Source organism: Meleagris gallopavo, chromosome 8, assembly GCF_905368555.1.
Source record: "Meleagris gallopavo chromosome 8, MGAL_WU_HG_1.1, whole genome shotgun sequence".
Lineage (NCBI taxonomy): Eukaryota > Metazoa > Chordata > Aves > Galliformes > Phasianidae > Meleagris > Meleagris gallopavo.
In genome coordinates, this window is record NC_139411.1 from 7,923,923 (window position 1) to 7,943,552 (window position 19,630).

General features: G+C 40.3%; 1 protein-coding gene across 6 annotated transcripts in view; it reads right to left on the minus strand.

The window, feature by feature from the left end:
- Positions 1 to 19,630, minus strand: part of RHOBTB1 (Rho related BTB domain containing 1) — a 49,581-nt gene that overhangs the window by 21,345 nt on the left and 8,606 nt on the right. For 4 of the 6 annotated variants that reach the window (XR_014884632.1, XM_085229227.1, XM_085229226.1 and 1 more), the window contains exons 3-4: positions 1,542 to 1,743; positions 1,068 to 1,171 (exon numbers count right to left, since the gene is read on the minus strand). Coding sequence is in view for 5 of the 6 variants with exons in the window: in XM_085229227.1 (XP_085085353.1) it covers positions 1,068 to 1,171; positions 1,542 to 1,733 (296 nt within the window). In the remaining variant the exon portion in view is untranslated. Of the gene's footprint in view, positions 1 to 1,067; positions 1,172 to 1,541; positions 1,744 to 2,581; positions 2,684 to 11,433; positions 11,620 to 19,630 lie in introns of those variants that run through there. The other 2 variants (XM_085229225.1, XM_085229224.1) reach the window with 2 other exon arrangements.

Consider the following 19,630-nt stretch of genomic DNA (forward strand, 5'->3'; position numbering starts at 1 on the left):
ATCAGTGCTAACCTTGAAGTCACACACAGTCCTTACTGACAAATGGTACATGTTCTATCCCCATGTATTGCTGTGGTGCTGCACCTTAGCTCCTGACACAAACAAAATTCAAGCTAATTCATGAAAGCACACTACTAATACAGGGCTGTATGCAAAGGATAGTTTGTCCCAACTGCTATATAGTTTTGTACTTTGAAAATTTAACAATTGAATTCAACCACAGAACCCTTCTGCAGTGGTTCTGAGGGATGAAGATAAGACCATCATCTCCCAAAGGTGCTCGTTTCATCGTGTAGTGAGGGAAAAGTAAGTATGTTTTGGCAAAATGTAATCTGAAGATAGGACAGACACTATACAACTGAACGGGTACAACCAGTCATTAAAAAAAAAAAAAAAAGTTAGAGAAGGAGAAAAATATGTGAGGATTGAGACCTTGTTCTTGTTAGTTACTTGCTAGTTGTTCCTCGCTAGTTATGGAAAAATCAAAACTATTCAGACCCCATCCTCTTCAGCTAAACATTTGCTCCATAGAGGTAGTCTGCTGTCATTATATCTGCATACAGAAGTACCTCACCTTTCATGGAATGGGCTCGGCTCATTTGGTGTGAGCTGTCCATTTATGCGAGCTGTTCAATCAACATGGCAGGTTTTGTTACAAGAAATATTCCAATGAATACTAATAATGGTTCCCAGTATCTCTGCTTGTTCTTTCAGCATTAAGTAGGCAATTACATCATATGCTCCTTAATCAGGCAGGGAATACTGATGTTCAATTTTGTAAAACCATGATCTTATTTTTGGGAATGTTCTTTAAAAATTGAAATGGGACAGTTGTTGACAGAGCTTAGCAGGCATTTCAAGGAAATATTGTGTAGTAAAACTGCACTGCTTTTAAAATATTTATCTCTTTTTAATCCTTCTGGTATATAATCCTCTTTCCAGTAGGCAAGAATAGGAATACCCTTGATTGTTTTTAATTCCTTGCTTTCAAAAATCAAGATTTGCAAATGTTTATGCTCTAAATTTTACTACAAGTACTATTTAAAGTTTAGCCTGGATCAACTTACCTTCCGTAAGCAAAGCGCCTGTCTTTGTGGTGGTCCCCAAACGTATCCCACAGCCTGAGAGAAACACTCACTTCATCCACAACATCTCGTGAGCGTTCAAGGACCTAAACAGAGCACAACTTATGTTCTTCTCCTCCATCAAACGAGTACATTTCTAATTTGCCTTGTAAGGAGATTCAAAACATAGTACATCAAGAGTATATCAGTGAATGCTATATTTCATAAAATATACAATCAGTATATTTATCTTCTAAAGATAGTTTTAATTAAAAAACAAACCAACCAACACACTTTGGAATGACAGACTCAGGGACATGACAGCCCTCCTTGCTTTCCAGACCATGGCTGCAGCAGAGACCACACACGCAATAAATCTGAGTGCACTGTTACATTTTGACAGGGAAAGGCTAGCCAGTAAATATTAGTGCAACCTCAAAGCATGCACTCCCTATTCTATAAACCTGCAGTCCTTACCTCTTGGCAGACACGGTACTGATCAATGGCCCAGACTGTTGGTACATGAGTTGCCAGCAGCTGATACTGAGTCAAGGTTGTATTGCATGCTCTTGCACAAATTAGACGAGTCTTCCCCACTGCATTGTCTCCAACCACCACACACTTGATAGTTTCAACGTTGGGTCTTTCGTAGTCCATGTCAATGTCCATTTACCAAAAACTGTAACAAGACAGTTAAAATTATTTTCTACCACTGTACAAATAATGTTATTTAGAACCTTCTAATTCTAACCTAGAAGTAGACACTTCTACTTCTTCAAAGATGTCTGAGAAAGACTTAAATCTCAAGGAAATGTCTGTAGCTGTACCCAAGCATCCTTTAAATACTGCACAGTTATGCAAATGCAGGACTATTTTGACCACAGTCAGTTTATGCTTTTCACATGCTATTTTCACTTCAGTTTCTGTAAACAAAGCCTGTTTGCAGAAGCCAGATCTTGGTGAAACAAGGACAGCTAGCACAAACTTACCTCTTGCTAATACTTTTTATGCTAAGAAGGGGAAAAGACTGGACATCAGTGGGTTCAACCTGAAAGATTCTAGTATAAACTTGCCTTCCGTAATCTTACCCATTCAGGATTTGATTTAGAGCTCTCCAAACAATATTGCTAAGACCAAGTCACACAGATGGTTTTAGTTTTATGCACACAATAAAACAGACTTTGTAAGACTGCTCCAGAGACTGTTCTCTACAAACCATGGCTCCTATTAATTCCTGCACATATTACGTACTCAATTTTCCAAGGAAGTTTGTAAAGATCAGGGAGTCTAATGAAACCAAACAGCCCTGCAGAAACTTCCAAATGTGCTCACATATACCAATAAGCTTTTTTACATGATGCTGAAAAGTAAAGAGATTTTTGAAGATGCAATCCTGATTCTGAAAGGTATTACTGAAAGTATTTACTTACATATCTTTGGCAATTTATTGATTAAACACCTGGGTATGAATATAAGGTGGAACAGAAGGATATTTGAAACACTAAAATTAACCTTGCCTGTTTTCTACAGAAGTCTTTCATTTTCTAATAAAGGGATGCAGGATCACAGCTTTTCATTTTCCAGTGTCTAATCGTCTCTCTTCAGCAATCTGGTCTCTGCTGGGGAATGTAGTCAAGGCGGAGGAGAAGAGAAAGTACAAGGCACAAACATGTTCAGAAAGACCTGCATAACTGCTATTTTAGCAACAAAACCTACAGCAGTTTAACTGACAAAATACAGACCACCATCTGGAGTGATGATGTCTTTTTTTTCCTGAGAAGAAAAAGTACAACAGATAAATTGCTGCGTGTCTTTGTTTCAACAGCTTTTTTAATACTTTATCTCATTTGCTCCTAAATATAGAACATATATTAACTATTAAGGTACTGAAAATATGAGATACAAGCTGTTCTGGTGGTCATTTTTCATTGTGTCAGAGGCACTATCATATTTAGTATCATATTTAGTAATTTGGAATCAAACACTAATTTTAATATGTTTCATTACTTTAACTGAAATAAACAGACAAACAAAAGTCAGCGTTAGGACTAAATGTTATCCAAAGATTGTAAATTTTGAGCATAGATTGCAAAAAAAAACATTTCATGGCCATGACACGGTTATTTTCATCTGTGAGGAATTAGAGATCGCAGTGACAGCTGTACAAGAGTGAGTTTATGCCACTGCTGTGTCACTCCAATATGTTTTCACAGACATTGAATGCTACAGGAAAAGCCATAGCACTGACCAGCACGTAAGAATACATTTTAGAGAGTTATACTATACTAGTCTGCAACACAGGCCCAGAAACTCTAGAGTAGATCATGTGGTTTCAAGCATACGTGTGCACTATTTACTTCATGTAAAATGTAATGGCCTTGTGATAGTATGCTTTGTTGCCACAGAAGCTTTAGCTGATAAGGAATGAAAGCTATTAAGATATCACCTTTATCCCTTCATTTGAGTTGTGAAAGGTGAATTGCCATGGGCTAAAGGACTACAGAGACTTTCCAATTACTTCTGCCATCCAACCACAGCTGCTCGCTGCATGCAAGCTCTTATGAGGCTGATGCCTGGGATGGATCATGAGCTTTGTATGATCACAATTAATCCAAGTATAAGAATGCCAGAATGAGAGATAACTCTTTTTTCCTTTCACCCACCCCTTCCAAGTATATAGCTACAATATAAACAAAAGACCACAAATAATGTGGTGTTTTCCACATTACAGAAAATAACATTATTTGTACACTACTGCCTGAAAGCCAGGGCCCTGAACGAGTAGCAAAAAAACCCAAAAGATTTCAATATGCAATCTAAAATAGTTTCATTTCACATCTGAGAATAGAGAATAACCCCCAACACATTATGTGGTATTAAATTGCTTCATATTTTATTCATGCATGGACTAGACATCACAGATGGAATGTGTTTACAAGGCTGGAAAACAAAATGAAGGCACATGGCCAGCCAGCATGGCTGGTTGGTTTTAAACTACCAAGCAGAGTGGTGCCCAAGCAATTTTTCCTCTAGCCCAATATTCCATTAAAATGCTGTTATTCCAATTAGCTTTTTGTAAGAATCTGATTTTAAAATTTTTCAAGAATTCTGAAACTGTATTTCTGCAAAATTACACTACAGTTTGGCACAAAATATGGATTAAGTACTGAGCTGGGAAAGCAAGTTTAAAATAGGAAAATCTTAATAAAGTTAACAAGAGAAATCAGTGCACTTATTTGAGAATCCTAGAAAAGAAACACACAAAAATGAAATTTAAAAATGAGTTGTGTTTTTTTTTTTTTTTAATTATTATTATTTCTGATATACTTATTCAATAAAAGCAAAGTTATCCTAGAACTCAGACACAGCGTGCCTGTATTCTCTGCTGGAGATCAATGGCAGTCTAATGAAGATATTTTTAGCATGACTCAACAGCGCACAGGACAGAGATTAAAATAAACTGGGAATAAAAACAATGCTAAAGCTTTGTGGCTCTGCTAAGAAGAGCTCTTAAAACCATTCCAGTGGATATGGAGTATCTCTATACTGAAAATGCAGATCACTTTAATATTGTTCAGTAGTTTTCAGAAGGAGAATAGCAAACAGAAAGACAGGAAAAGACTCCTGAAGAAGCTAACAGAAATAAGCCTGGCCAGATATTTAGACACCTCAAACAAAAACTGACAGTAACAGTGCAAACAATTTCCAAAATGTGTACATTAAATGCTTGTAAACGTGGCTAGAGCCTTTTGGGGTACAGGAATGGTCATGAACAGGAATATGTACAAGACCTTAAAGATACAGCCATAGTCAGTTTGGTTTGTTGTATTTTTAAGATATCCTCTAGGTTAGGCTTATGTTAAACCTATTATATAACCAGCCTGATTAAAAATGCTAAACATGTATTTGCAAAACTTAAATAAATCTAAAATGAGCTCTGAAAGGCTGGTAACATCTGAGAAAACCAACAGGAGCTAAAACAAAACTGGTTAGGCAAGAGCAATCCAGCTTACATGCAGCTTAAGAAAAAACAGCATAACATTCCAGGACCAATGAAACACTAGTCAAAACCGACCTACAACCTGCAGTACTTCAGTTTACCAATAAAAGAAAACTGGAGAAAGTAAGAGGAAAGTTACTGGAAGTGTGACTGGTCTCAGAGAGGATGCTGGCAAAAAAGACATATAAAAACTGAAAGATCAGCAAATGAGGAGCACTGAGAAACCTACAGGGGGAACCATCAGATGAAATACAGCTGTTCCAACACAGAAAGCAGTGAAAGATTTCCTCCTTAATCTAGTTCCAAAGAAAGATGAGAAGATGGATGGAAATGAAAAAGGATACCCACAAGAATAACATAGGTTCACTAAAACCTCTCAGGATGTTTCTGTTTTTACGTTGTCACCTGTGCTTATTTGTGTATCATGGGGGACAGAGGCAGCCAAAAATTAGCAGATGTGAGCAGACTCAGAATCTGAGATAAAACCATTTAATCAGTTAACTTCATTAGCAGGAAAGAACTATTCCAAATAAAGCTGATTTATTTCCAAAGAAATGTAAGGTTACTGCACTGAACCATGTCTTGCAGACTGTTACAGACACTAATTGCTTCCTCTGTTGCTTCACTCAAATTGCTGAAAGGTGCCTGTTTTTTTTTGTTTAATTTTTCTCACTGTTGAGCCAGTTGCTTCTATCGCTACGATACAATAGTGGTTATTATGGAAAACAGTCCTTCTGAGTTAGCCTCAGTAAAGAAACACTGTTTACTAGGGAAATTTTTCAAAAGATCTATAGATGAAGCCTACCTATAGTACGATAGTTGATCAGCTGTTGTACTGGGACACAACAGACACACATCAGCTCCTCTCTCTCTCTCTCTTAGCATAAATTTAAAGTATACTTATATACAAAATCTAACTTAATCGCCTTAATCGTGAACCTGTCTTGATTTACAAATATACTTTAATATATTTAAAACTATAACTGCACTTTTCTCTGCTGGAAAGAAAGTGGATGATGATCCAAATCCAACAGCAAGTTTCCTGTATGTTCCCTGCCACCCCTATAAAATCCTATGTGGGATCAGGAATCCACCCATATGGATCTTACTACTTATGTAGCTAACTGCCTACTTTGAAATATCGAGATGTTTTACATCATCACTTAACTCATACAAAACATAGACAAGATTGGAAGAACAGCCGCTAATCGTCAGCTGTTTTCAGCAAAACATCACAGATAAATCACCAAAACTACCTGCAGTAATCAGTGATTATAGAGTGACTCTGCAGATGTTTACTTCTTATCTCAGTGCTTAAGCACGTCCAATAGGAGTGAGACAGCATCTGAAAACAAGCAAGCAGGTTACTTAGCTCTCACATTAAGAGCAAACCCTTAAGCTGAAGGCTCAGAGTGACAGCATGTCAGGACCTTGACTATTCCATAAAGTTTTTAAGTTATTCCATGGGAAAAACAAAAATCAGTAATTCCAACCCGGCTCAAGTTCACTAACCAAATGTGCAAAACAGAAAGGCCTTTACACAAACAGGTGGCCAATCAAAACTACATCATCACAATTACTACAGGAATCTAATGGGAAGAGACACTGAAATCCACACCATATAATGTAGATAGCTTGAGTGGGAATTATTTCAAAAACTCAGGCTAGCAGAAAGGTGGTAAATCCATCAACATCAAACAGCTCTGATTTGGGGAAAGAGTAGTGGGCAAAAAGGCTGGTTTGTGGCTAGGTTCAAATCAATAAGGAGGTTAGGGTCTCGTCAAGTATATTAATAAAATAAATCACAACACAGTACGAAGTACAAGATACCCTGTACCAGCTGCTGAAAGGATGATAAGGATGTTATCACAAAACATCCTTAACAAGGTATAAATATTAGGACTATTACTAAATTGCAGGTGGACCAAAGGAGCAACTGCTAAGGCAAACACAAGAAAACCCTATACCACTTCAGAATCAGGGAAGCAAAGGGTGACAAGATTTGAGGTGAGATCAGATAACTAGGTCAGCAGGGGCCATTATTCCCATCCAGGATGATGAAGCGTTGCCCTGTTCCATTATTTGAAGTTCTGTCAACTTACCTTGAAGGTGAACTAGGAAAAGAGTGAAAAAGAACAAACTGATGTGGGAGTAAGAAATTCAGGGCTGAATGCAGATTAGAGCTCTTTTGTGGTTACTTTTGTGATAGCACAACATCTTTTAAGCACTTCCTTGGATAATCTAAAAACAGTGATATTCTTGAGACTCCCAAAATGTGCAGTTCACAAAGGGCCTGTCTGTGTGTTACACTCACAGACATTTGGAGACAATACGGAACCAAATGCAAAGCTCAACATCAGACTTGAACTATGTCAGTCTTCTAAAAGGTTCTGGAAGACCTGAAGTGCAAAGTCAACAAGCTGATTAGTCTGAGCAGATTACGTATTACTTTGACCTGTTACATACATTGCAATATCCTCTGTGCAGAGATCATCTCTCTAGAAATTAATCCATGTAGCAGGTGAAGGACGTTTAGCCATTTCTGAAGGCAGGTATCTGGGATGAAACTGTGCTGTGGATGAGTATGCAATACTGCTACCTCTCCTTTCACCAAATCTTCCCAGTCTACCTCAAGAACAGGCCACAACACGGAACAGTGCCTTACTGCTCCTTTTGTTTCTTCCTTTTTACCACACAGACATATGAGGAAGGGTGACCACACTGGACCCAACCCTGTAAAGAGGGGATAGATGGTATATTATTGATTTATGGCTCTCATATAGTTTTGCAAATGTGTTCTGTCAGGACTCAGGATAGAGCTGGCTCCAACTGACTGCTCTTACCCTTTACCAGAGATTACAGCAGCAGATGTAGGGGACTAGGCAGTGCGCAACCTCTAGCATTGCTGTGCATCCTGTATAATACGGCATAACAATACAAACTGAAGTCAGCTGCAGCTGATGTGACTAAAAGTGTATGAGAACCCAATAACTGAAAAGCAGACAATAACCATTTGGACCAGGTGGTAATCACCACCAAAAAGCTGTTACCCATAGAGCAGCCACATACAAAATATTGCTGTGCACTAAATCCCTAGACTATTCCTCCTTGTGCAGCAAAAGATTGTGTTCCAGTAGCAGATTAAGGGTGTACCACCACTACCATTTTAGTTCAGACAAGAAAACATTTTTGAAGCAAATATCCCAGGCACTGTCACTTACTATGCTTTGGTTTACATCAGGAGCAGCCACAGAGTGCACAAACTGAATTCATTTCAGATTAATCTTAAGTGAAAGATAAGTTACCCACCACTAACAAATAAATGTTCAGTTCCCATCAGATGAAAGGTAATCCCTGCAGTCCCTGAAACATGTGCTGCATGGACACTGGGTCCTCGGCACCAACATTTTCATCTGCAGATACGATGCTGACACACCACTTGACCCATTAATGCACATGAAGCATCAGATGCCTTGGCTTCTCATTCGGTATTTGGATCAGTATTTCAGAGGCAAAGCTGCAGCTGAATACTCAGTGGCTACAATGCTCAAGAGTACCTGGGATAAAGTATAAAACTTGGGATTAAAGGGAGAAGCCTGATTCAGCACTACTGGGTTTTGTGATAATAAACACCATGAAATCCCTAATTTTACTCTTATGTAGTTAAGTTTATTAAACTGCAGATACTGTATTAAGGTTGTTACTGATTTTACCCACTATAAAGACAGGTGCTGACACTGTATGCTCCCTTTGCTCCCTTTGGTACGTTACTCTAAGCAGTACTCCCAACTGGGAAAAATGAGGGAAAAACAACAAAATAACCAACCCAAAAGAAAGACATTCTCCCAACTCCCGCACATTTCTGTGGGGAAGCATTTATCCTGTTTTGCTAGAACTACAAAGAAAAATATTCTAAAGACGTTGGTGACTTTCTAGCACAGGAAGCTGTCCCAGAAATCACTTCCCGTGATTTTTTCCTTCCAAAAGACAGAATCAGGTTCTCGTTCCTCGAACTTTAGGTGACACTTCTCATATATTTTGTTAATCAGTGATGTTTTGGAAAGATTTTTTTTGTAATTTTATTCACTCTCACATATGATTGCTACAAGGAAACTGTAACAGGTGCAATAAATCTCCAGATGACTCTCTCGCTCTCTCTCTCCCTGTGTATACACACACACCTAAACACTGACTAGAAAAGTAAATCTTGCCAGATAGAAGACTTTAGATAAATGCTACTTTCAGATTCTGGATCAAATTCTGAATTTATATCTCAAATGCAAATCCCATGATGCTCACTGAACTGTGTGATGGGAAGAAGTATATATGAAGTCGACTTGTAACATGTAGTTGCCATATAGAATTTTTATTTTTGTAAAGAAGACAGAAATTGCTATATTGTATCTTTTATGTCAGATGAGACAAGAAAGAAAAAAATAGAAAGGTATTAGATGGAAACCAAAGGGAATCTGCAGTTTAATTTCACAAACCTACCTCCAGTAAGAAAGGGTGCCACTATCACCACATGTACCCCAGGCTGCACCAATTCCAGCCTGCACACTGTACCACCATCCACTCCTCACACAAGGTTTTGAGCTTTTTTAGGTAAACTCAATGAATGATCCAAGGGTGCTTTCACACTGATCTGACTAGCTTCTCAGTCTCAGTGATGCCTTGCTGTGAGTGCTGCAACTGCTGTATGCAGCAATGACTGTTCAGCATTACTTTTCCTTCTCTAAAGTGCTCTGCTTGGGAGCAAGTCCAAAGTACATACTTTCTACAGCATTTGTGTACTCTTCTGGCAGAACAGGTGGGAGCAAGGGAAGGACATGTCAGACACCTGTTACTCCTTTCCTTTCCTAATTCAAGGCTTCTCCGTCCTTTCAGCTCCATCAGCACAGAGCAACATCTGGATGCAGGACTTGAGGATTTTTCCTTAAGTGAACAAAATCTATTAGCAAAGAGTCAAACATTGGGATTTACTGGTCAAACGATGAGCTCTTTCTCTCAGTATAATACTCTACAGTATTTGTGAAGCTTGGGAGTTTTAAAAGGGCAGGAGATTTAGAAAGCTATCCAGAGTTAAAACTGATGTTTATTTCTTCTTGGATAAAAATACTTCTACACATCTGAGCATGTCCCAGATCTTACGCTCTGTAAGTACAATGTCTCTAAGATAAAGAATCCTGTATAAATATTCAGTTCATCAAGTTATTTTTTCTGCGAATGGATACATCACAGACCTGATACATAACATCAGGCGTACAAATCCAAAGTGCATAAGAGAGAAACATAACTTAGTGAGAGAGGGCCTTGCTAAACTATTAAAGAGAAATTAAGGTGCTCTGTTTCCATACACCGTGATCCTGAAGTATAGTCTGTATACAGATAGATCCCATTCAGTTGCTACTCACGCTAAACAGTCATACAGCAACTCTATGTCTGTAGGTTGTAACAGCGGTGTTTTCCTCCCCACGCACAAAATTTTTGCCTAGAAATAGTGCTGGCTTAAGAACTTCCATTGAACGCACTGAACCAACTAATTTCCAGCCCAGCTTCTCTTACAGCTCAAGCTGAACATTTGGCTTTGTGTCAGCTGTGTGTCCTGAAATAGTACACAAACTGAGGATGAACAAAGTCATTGAGAATATTCTGGCATCACTTCCTTGCTCACACTGTGACCATATGTAGAGCTTCAAGGGCTTTTTAAAATTGTTATTACCATTGTTAAGCAAGTATATTGATGCCTTTAGTAGCCTGCATAGTGCTTTGACCAGCAGAAGGCAACCCCGAGCTCTCTCACTAGTCCAGTTCAGTTTGTCAGCGACCGGCTTCCTTTCACCCTAGGCACTGGATGCCACAGTATCCACTGAAGGTTGACTTAACAAATCAATGTCTACTCCCGTTTTCCTTTGCAGCCCCTTTCTGTGGTCCTCGGACAGGCCCAAGCCGACAGACACCTGATAATCTGTGTGCTGCGAGCCCCCCATAGCAATCTCCTGCTGTTGTCACAGCAACCCACAACAGACTCCACAAAGCAGGAGAAAAGAAGGGGGAAATAAAGAGAGAGAAAGAAATCTTTCCAAACCTTCAGGTTTTTAGAAAATGACACTAGAAGTGCCAAGCACCAGGAGGTTTCTGCTTCTCATACGCATCATCTAATTTTGTCTTGCATCTCGTGGCCTCGCTGTTAGAGGAAGCGAGAGACCGGCTTCATCAAGGACTCGGCTCCCTCTCACCTCGGGGGAAGGGAGAGCGCACCTGCGGGGACAGGGACCGCGCGGAGCGCCGCCAGCCGCGGCACCGGCCCGACCCGGCCCCGCGTCCGCAGCCCGCAGCCCGATCGCGCCCGGGCGACGCGGGACCTACCCGGGATAACGGGATGCCCGGCAGCCAGCAGCCGGGGCGCGCGCAGCGGGACCGGCCCCCCGGCGGGATGTGGGACAGGGAAGCAGCAGCCGCCGCGCCCCTTCCCGCCGCTTTAGAGCGGGGGGGCGAGGCCGGGCGCCGGCCCGACTCGGCACGGAGGCAGCATGCCGCCGGCGCTGCTGCGCCCGCCCGGCCCGGGGCGCTGACACGGACGCTCGGGCGGCGACAGCGGCGGCGGCGGGGCCGGTGAGAGCCGCGCGCTGTGACGTCTGCGGCCCCGCGGTCTATTTATAGCGCGGCGATTGGATTTCATTCATGAAACCGGGGCCGCGCGTAAAGGGGCGGCGGCAGTGGCGTGAGCCGCTCCTGCGCCAGCACCCGGCGTGCCAGCAGCCAGCAGCCAGCAGCCAGCTGTGCGCCGCGCCCTGCCCCTCCCTGCCCCGCCGCTGCGGAGCATCGCACGCACCTACAGCCCCAGCGAAAGGAAGGGATGCTCACACACGTACGCACACACACTCCGCGAACACCGCACACCGCGGTGCAAAGGTTCTGGAGGTCCCACTGGACGGTCCCCTAAATGAGGTGCACATGCCTTGTGCGGGCGTTATAAATGACTTCTGTCCTTTTCCATTGGTATTTGAAACAGATGCAAAATTAAACCATAAAACCCCCTTCCCTTAGCTGACGCTTCTGCCCTGGGAGTTTTCTATCTGGTAGAAATGGCCCAAGCCCTGTACGTGGGAAAAGAGCTCAATTCCAGAGCAGGCTGCCTGCTACAAACACTGCTCACAGACTCTTTTACCACTTGATGTCAATCAAATGCAATTAACTCCTCAGCACAGGAAAGGGAACGGCACAATGGCTGTGGCTGAGGGAACTCTTCTGACGCAGCTGTGACTCAAAAAGAAATTTTTCTCTTACAGCAGGCCGGACTCACAGCTCACAGTCTGCCAGCAACAACACAGTCATGTTTTGGAAAACATGTTATAATGCTGTTTAAAGAGCACCTCCTCCAAACAACAGTGACCGATACCAAGAACATACTAATGATATCCAACTGCATTTTGCTTACAGTCCTCCATTTAAAAAATGCCAGAAGCCAAACTCACATTAGCCAGGTCAGACCACAACACTTTTCAGTTGAGCACAGCTACGTCAAGAAAAATTACAGTTTGCAGTTCACCAGAGGCAATTAAGCACAGGAGAACAATTCCTGTCATTGCAAATATTAAGCATGGCTTTTTTTTTTTTTTTTTACTTTTTGTTTTTAAAGGTTCATGCTCTGCATACAGAAAGGACATTGAATAAGGGCAACAAGGCTTGTGAAGGGCTAGGAGAATATGCCCTACGAGTTGAGACTGAAGGATCTGGGGCTGTTCAGTCTGAGAAGAGGAGGAGGCTGGGGGGAGGCCTTATTGCTCTCTTCCAATATCTGAAAGGTGCTTACAGCGAGAGCGGGGTTGGTCTCTTCTCACTGGTGACAGGTGACAGGACGAGGGGAAATGGCCTCAAGTGGCGCCAGGGCAAGTTTAGGTTGGATATCAGGAAATACTTCTTTACTGAAAGGGTTGTTAAGCAATGGAATAGGCTCCCCAAGGAGGTGGTTGAGTCACCATTCCTGGATGTGCTTAAAACCGTTTGGATGTGGTGCTCAGGGACATGATTTAGCGGAGGGTTGTTAGAGTTAGGGTAGTATGGTTGGGTTGTGGTTGGACTCGATGATCTTTAAGGTCTTTTCCAACCTGAGCAATTCTATGATTCTGTGAGCAACTTTTTCTCTACCAATGTTCTTTAAAACTTTTCATTCTATGTAAGAACAAAAACCCATGTGTTCACTTGTTTCCAGGACATAGCATTTCAGGAAACAATAAGGCCCAGGTTCATCTCACTTAACTTAGGAGCTGGGCAAAGCAAGTCGATAAAAAGTGGCTAGGTGATACAGAGGGTATCAATCTTGCTCTTTTGGTATGGCAAACCTTAATTCTCTATGGTCACTTTTACAGTCCAAACACTTATTGAAGACAAACCACAAAGTTATAACCCATGTCCCTATTAAAGACACCTGCTGTACCACTACAGCAGAGAGAATCCTGTTGTGGCTCTAACAGGTAAGTTAGCGTTACCTGGGAGAAAATTGCTGCAAAGCAAGCAGACTTGTTCTGATAATGACTCAAGAACTGCAATAAAAATAACATTATCTCTACTTGCAAGCATCACACAGAGTTGTCCTATAGGCATAAAGGAGGAGTGTTAGAAAGTGTTAGCTTTAGTGTACAACAGTAAAAATAACAGAATCCAGCGATGATGGAGGTTAGTTAGGTGGTGAAAAAGGAGTGGGAAGAAATAGGGATTTTCTTCTGATGGGCTCAAAGAAAGGTTTCCCTTTTATTTTTTTTTTTTTTTACTCTCATCAAAGGGTATCCAAAGCCTGAAGGCTTCTGCAGCTGTGGAAATATCTGCAAGCTACTAAGGAGTTTCCACTTTAATGACCATCTAAAGCAACTTTTGCCATTCAGAACCTTATAGAATTCAGATTACATCTTCTCCAGTGAAGTATAAAATAAAAACCCAGGACATGTCTTACAATCCTAACATCAGCATAATCATCAGTATTTACATTTTTCAAAGCATTTAAATGAACAGTGGAGTACTGACCATAAACTTGAGTGACATACCTTCAGAAGTGGCTGGAATGCATCTCTAATAAAGTGTACAGCAACTGGCAATTTCTAGGCTTTGATACAAGAAAGGATAGTAGTAATAAACTCTAAGTGTTTCCCCTGAGTTAGCATAAGCATTAAAAATGTACGAGTGTTAAAGCTTTACTCAATTAGATGTGTAAGCATTCCAAGTAGCCAGCTTGGATTTTTCTTTTTTGACTGTTTTCAGGGGATGGATAATAGCAAGAGGGAGAAGGAAATAAACTCCATTTCCACAAGCAATCCCAAAGGACGTGGCACTGGACCATGGCTAGCATTTAACTGGAGTCTGGACTGCCAAGTCCATGCAGCTCTCCAAAATGTGATTATGTGCTGCCAAGTGTGTCTCATCACTGCATCTCCATTATGTGCTGTTAACACCAGCACAAAACTTAGAGAATAACTGCATAAAAAAAGAAAGAATAAAAAAATGCATTCACACCCATAGAGAATTCTACTTAGAACTATTTTAGCTTTACTAAATCACAAAATATATTTGGAAGTGAAAATGTAAGGGTACATTCCTGTATGTTCCAACATCTTATACATTACTCTGGGGCTAAACTGACCCTTTGTCTGTTGAGAATGTGTTTCTCAAATGATTAAAAGCATCATGAGAGAACATTAGCTGTGCATAAACCATAACTGAAGTTAGAAACAGCTTTTTTGCTCCTGGCTCTGGTAATTTGGTTTATCTTCAGAGGCTTCTCCAACATGTATTGTTAGGAGAACTCCTTAGAGAACTTTCTACCAACTCAGAACTGCTCATCAAGGTTTTCATCCAGAACAACTGAAAATTACTTCCCTCATTTTTGGCAGTAACACCCAAGCACAAGCTACAAAACAAGTTACACAAGCTTACAAACAGTCAGGACTTGACTCTGCTCCCAGGTACCCACGATAAGACAAAAGGGAATGTCCTTGTGTTGTACCAGGGGAGGTTCAAGATAGATGTTGGGAAAAATTTCTTCTCTGAAAGAGTGGTCAGGCATTGGCATAGGCTGCTCAGAGAGGTGGTGAGGTCATCGTCTCTGGAAGTATTTAAGGAAAGGGTAGATGTGGCACTTTGAGACACGGCTTAGTGGGCAGCACTGCTGGTAGGTGGACAGTTGGACTGGATGATCTTAGAGGTCTTTTCCAACCTGAATGATTCCGTGATTCTAAAGCAGATCTGACATCATACAGGCAGCCTGAGGCAGTGCAAGAATCAAAGTCAGTAGCATAGGGTAAACTGAAGTTCTCCCTCCTTTACCCCTGAATGCAGGGGCTCTTAGTATTAGAAAAGCTCTTAAGAGCATGTTGAGATCAAAAAGCTGTTAGCCAAAATAAATATTAATTTTACAAAGAATTCAGTAAAACAAAGTAGGTTAAATTGTCCTGTATGGATATGGACTGTACGTTGCATCTTGTAGTCCCACAGGGACAGAAGATACAATCTTTGAAATCTGCCTTCAATAATAAAAAAGAACATGAATGAATGACGTACAACCAAAATAAGGAGACATGGTGCATCAATTACAATGGGAGGATAGCAAAGTCTGCATGTGGAATACGTAGTCTCAGCCAACTGGCAGCATGTGAATTAAAATACCAGAATTACCCAGCTCCCATCACTGAAGTCTACTCTTCCCCTACAATTAGGCTTAGAGGTTTTAATTATGTGGCTATATCAAAATCACTTGTAACTACTTTTGTAATGGATTGGTATATGCTCCATTAGATTTTACCCATACAAAATTCATAAAGAGAAAAAATACACTGGAAAAACTACATAAATGCATATTAAAATAAAATTAAAATTGAACTAAAATTCATTTCCTTGTTTTTTTTTTTTTTTTGTATTAATGTGTTTGCACTCAGAACTATACAATTCCCATGCCAAATGCATATGCATTCACAACTGGCCTTCTTTTCAACACTATTGCATATTGTTTGCAGTCCTTTAGCAATGTGATTTTTTTTTGGTCTAATAAGGACAGAATTTAAGAGTTTGAGATAAGGTGCTTCTACGTAGCGATCTCAACATCTCTTCTCAGCCAATTGTGATATAAAGCAAATCAAATAGGTCAGCTGCATCCCTTTTCATAGAACCCACCCAATTCTGCCACAGTTCTCAGAGATGGAGATGTAACGTATGCAATCATATATTCATTGTATGCATTACAGACACTTGCATTTATTTTTTTTTCCAGTTATTCACTGAATGCTAAACACAGTGCAAAACCTTTACTCCTTTAGAAGCCTGTCATGCATGAGAATTTATTGAGACATTCTACAAATGAGATACAGCAACAATTGTTTGCTGTGTGAATAGTATTTCTACACTATTTTTCCCTAATGGAGAGAGATAAAATGCTTAATATATGCATATATTTTACATAGTCCTTTTGCCGTGGAGCTTTGAGAAGAGTCTACTTGTTTCCCAATAGCCCTTTGTTAGATACCTGAAGGTACTAAGTACATTCCCTCTTAGCCTTCTCTTCTTCTCCAGATAAACATAGCTCTTTCAGTCTCTCCCTGTACATCTTGCTTCTCAGGCCCCTAGCAACTTTACTTCAGCTGCAGCTTCACAAGTGCCTGAGATGAAGGGAATAATCACTTCATTGACCTCCTTGCTACGCTCTTCCCAGCGCAGCCCAGAATGTGGCTAAGTCTTAATTTCTGGAAGAGTGCTCCGCTGACTCAGGTAGGTATCAGTTCTGCTGTCAGAGGCCCATAAAACCTTGCAAAATTCTATTACTGCCTTTAATACTGCCCTGTTCTTCTGCACAGGCTGCATAGTCTGGTTTTTAAAAGGGGTGGATTCACGTGAGTTGTCCCAGTTTGCAAAGTTAAGCCTACGAAGATAGAATGAAGCAAAATAAAATTTCATCTTAATAAGGACAACAAGAGGAGCAGCTGAATGCTTATATAATAGTCTCCCAAGGGAAGAAGTGGAAGAGTTACGGCTTGCTGAATTCACAGCCCAGAGAGGACAAGGCAATATTAAGAATTTGTTGCATAGCTCAGTTTTGTATCAAATAGGGAAGTATTTTTTTAAAGGTAAAACATTTGCAATGGCTTGCCTTGGTTACATTCCCTGCTTCTAGATCCTCAGAATTACAACATTAATAAGAAAGATTTAATCGGCTTATGTATTGTTCTAAAGCAAAACTAAATGGGAAAAACTGACTATTAGGAGGATTTCTTCCACAAGGAAAGAAAATTAGAAATGTGGTTACACTGAGGTATAATAAGACTTTGCCAACTACCCAGAGCATGCCAGCTTTACCAACTATTTCCAGTATTTAAGGGGTTTCCTGAAGTAAAGGAGACTCATCTTTGAAATCAATGGTTTGCTCTCTATGGCAGTGCTGGAGCATGTAGCAGAAATGCAAAATCACATCCTAAACCAGCAATGGAGCACCTTGTGGGAAGGCAAAGCCAACGCAGGTGTATGCAATATGCCTGAGTGGCTGGCCAGAACCCTGGCTCCACCTCTTCCCAGACCTCATTTAAGGGTTGGCAGTGGAAGCAAGGGTATCTTGTTGGAGATCCCTACCTGCCTGAGGCTTTCTAAAGGTAAGTAGACTCTCCATTTTTTTCCTGTGTCTATGGCTATTGCCTTTGAATAAGACCTTGCTGTTGTGCTATCATTGCTATGCTTTCCACCATGTTATAGGAGTGTTATAAAATATAATGCTTACTAGCAAAACAAATGCTAATGCATCAGTGAAATTTTGACTAAGACAAAAATTCTCAAATCTTGACAACTTTATCTGCAAGTGCTGCCTTTGTTCACAAAGCAGGAATGTGTCAGAAACACATCTTCAGTCCAGAAAAACTCCTCATTACCACTTCATAAGAAAACATACGCACACATTTGAAAGGCTAACCCCAGGAGAAAATCCTCACCTTGAAGAAATTATTTCATGCCTGCACTACATTATCCATTTATCTCACCTGTAACAGTTATGCAGAAGTTAACTTCACAAATTTCTTGTAACCTTTCTGCTATCCAATCAGATGTCAATGAAACAGCAATAACTTCTTTAGGGAATGAAATGAGAGTCATAGCAAACAGCTGGGGGAAATTTTCTGACTAACCTTCTGGCTGGATGTTGGTTTCAGTCCCTTCTCTCCACAGATCAGTCAAAATGCACTTCTGAGTACTGAGTTTTAAACAGTGAGTGATATCGGGAACTAAAATGCTCTCAATGGCAAATGCTGCCTTTGCTTTTCCCTCTTGATCTGGGCTATTGAGCTTTAAAAGCTAGACATAAATAGATGTTCTCTCACACTCTAAAGCATTATAAGTGTTCTGCCTGCCTTTTGGGGCATGTAAAAGTCACCTAATGTATTAAAAGCCTAGTAGTTTCATAAGTAGAAGGATACAAAATGCAGATCAAAGTTTAAAAGCTGAAATATTGCTCAAAGACTCTTCTACCTCTTCTACAGGAACTATATATAAATAGAAAACTCTGCACTTACATGCAATTGCTGCTCCAAGTTCTTTATAGTGTAAAGAGATCATGCAGACAAATCTTGAACAAGGATATCTAGTTACAGCAATGGGAAAGTGTAGGTAGAGGTGGAGAGGAAAAGAATGGAAGTGTATTTTATTTCTTCTTCACAATAGTCAAAACCTATTATAGTTCTCTGAATCACTGCTTACATATGTAACTCCAGCATCCAAAGCCATATTCTGTTCTTTCCAGGCTGGAAAACAAAAGAGCTGGATTAAGTAGTAGAATCGAGGGCAGCTTAATTTCGCCACCATTAATCTTTGAAACATTCTTGTTAAATATGATTTACCCTTGCATCTCTGTGCTATAGATAGCTATATTTATCCTACTGAAAGCAATGAGTAAAACTTTCCACTTGACCCCCGTGAGGTTCAATTTAGGTGGTATCTGTAGAATTAGTTGCAACATGCAGGTCCTAGAATGAAGACATCAGGTAGCTAAAACAAAACAGTGCTGAATGAAACGCCTATCACTCTACTGTTTTTTTTTCCACTGTGCTGTTCAAAAGATGTATTGCATCTTTGAATAAAAGATTACAGTAAAATTCTTCATTATTTTGACAAGTGTGATTCTGCACGTCTTTAATAATTTAAGATCCAAATTCATTGTTACTTTCTCTACATGTTCTGCTTCAGAAAGACAGGTTATCTTTAAAGAGAAAATTTTGCCAGGAACGTAAAACCTTTTGGTTTTACTAGGCACAGATTCTGACATAAAGACTGTATTTCAGCAAAACAAACTTAAATTCAACAGACAAGCCTGGATTATGTCAACACAAGGTTTATACTGTTGAAACAGCACTCATCTGTTTTAGTGGTTTCCTTCAATATGCCTAAACAAATCTCATTGCTGCAGCTCTTGCTTCCTAATGAGTCAAGGCCTTACATTACATCAGAAAGTTCACTGGGGTTGCTCTGGGCTGACAATTTTTACTCCCTTTGAAACATTTTATATAAGTTTTTAAAAAAATTGCATAGCTGAAGGGTAACAATA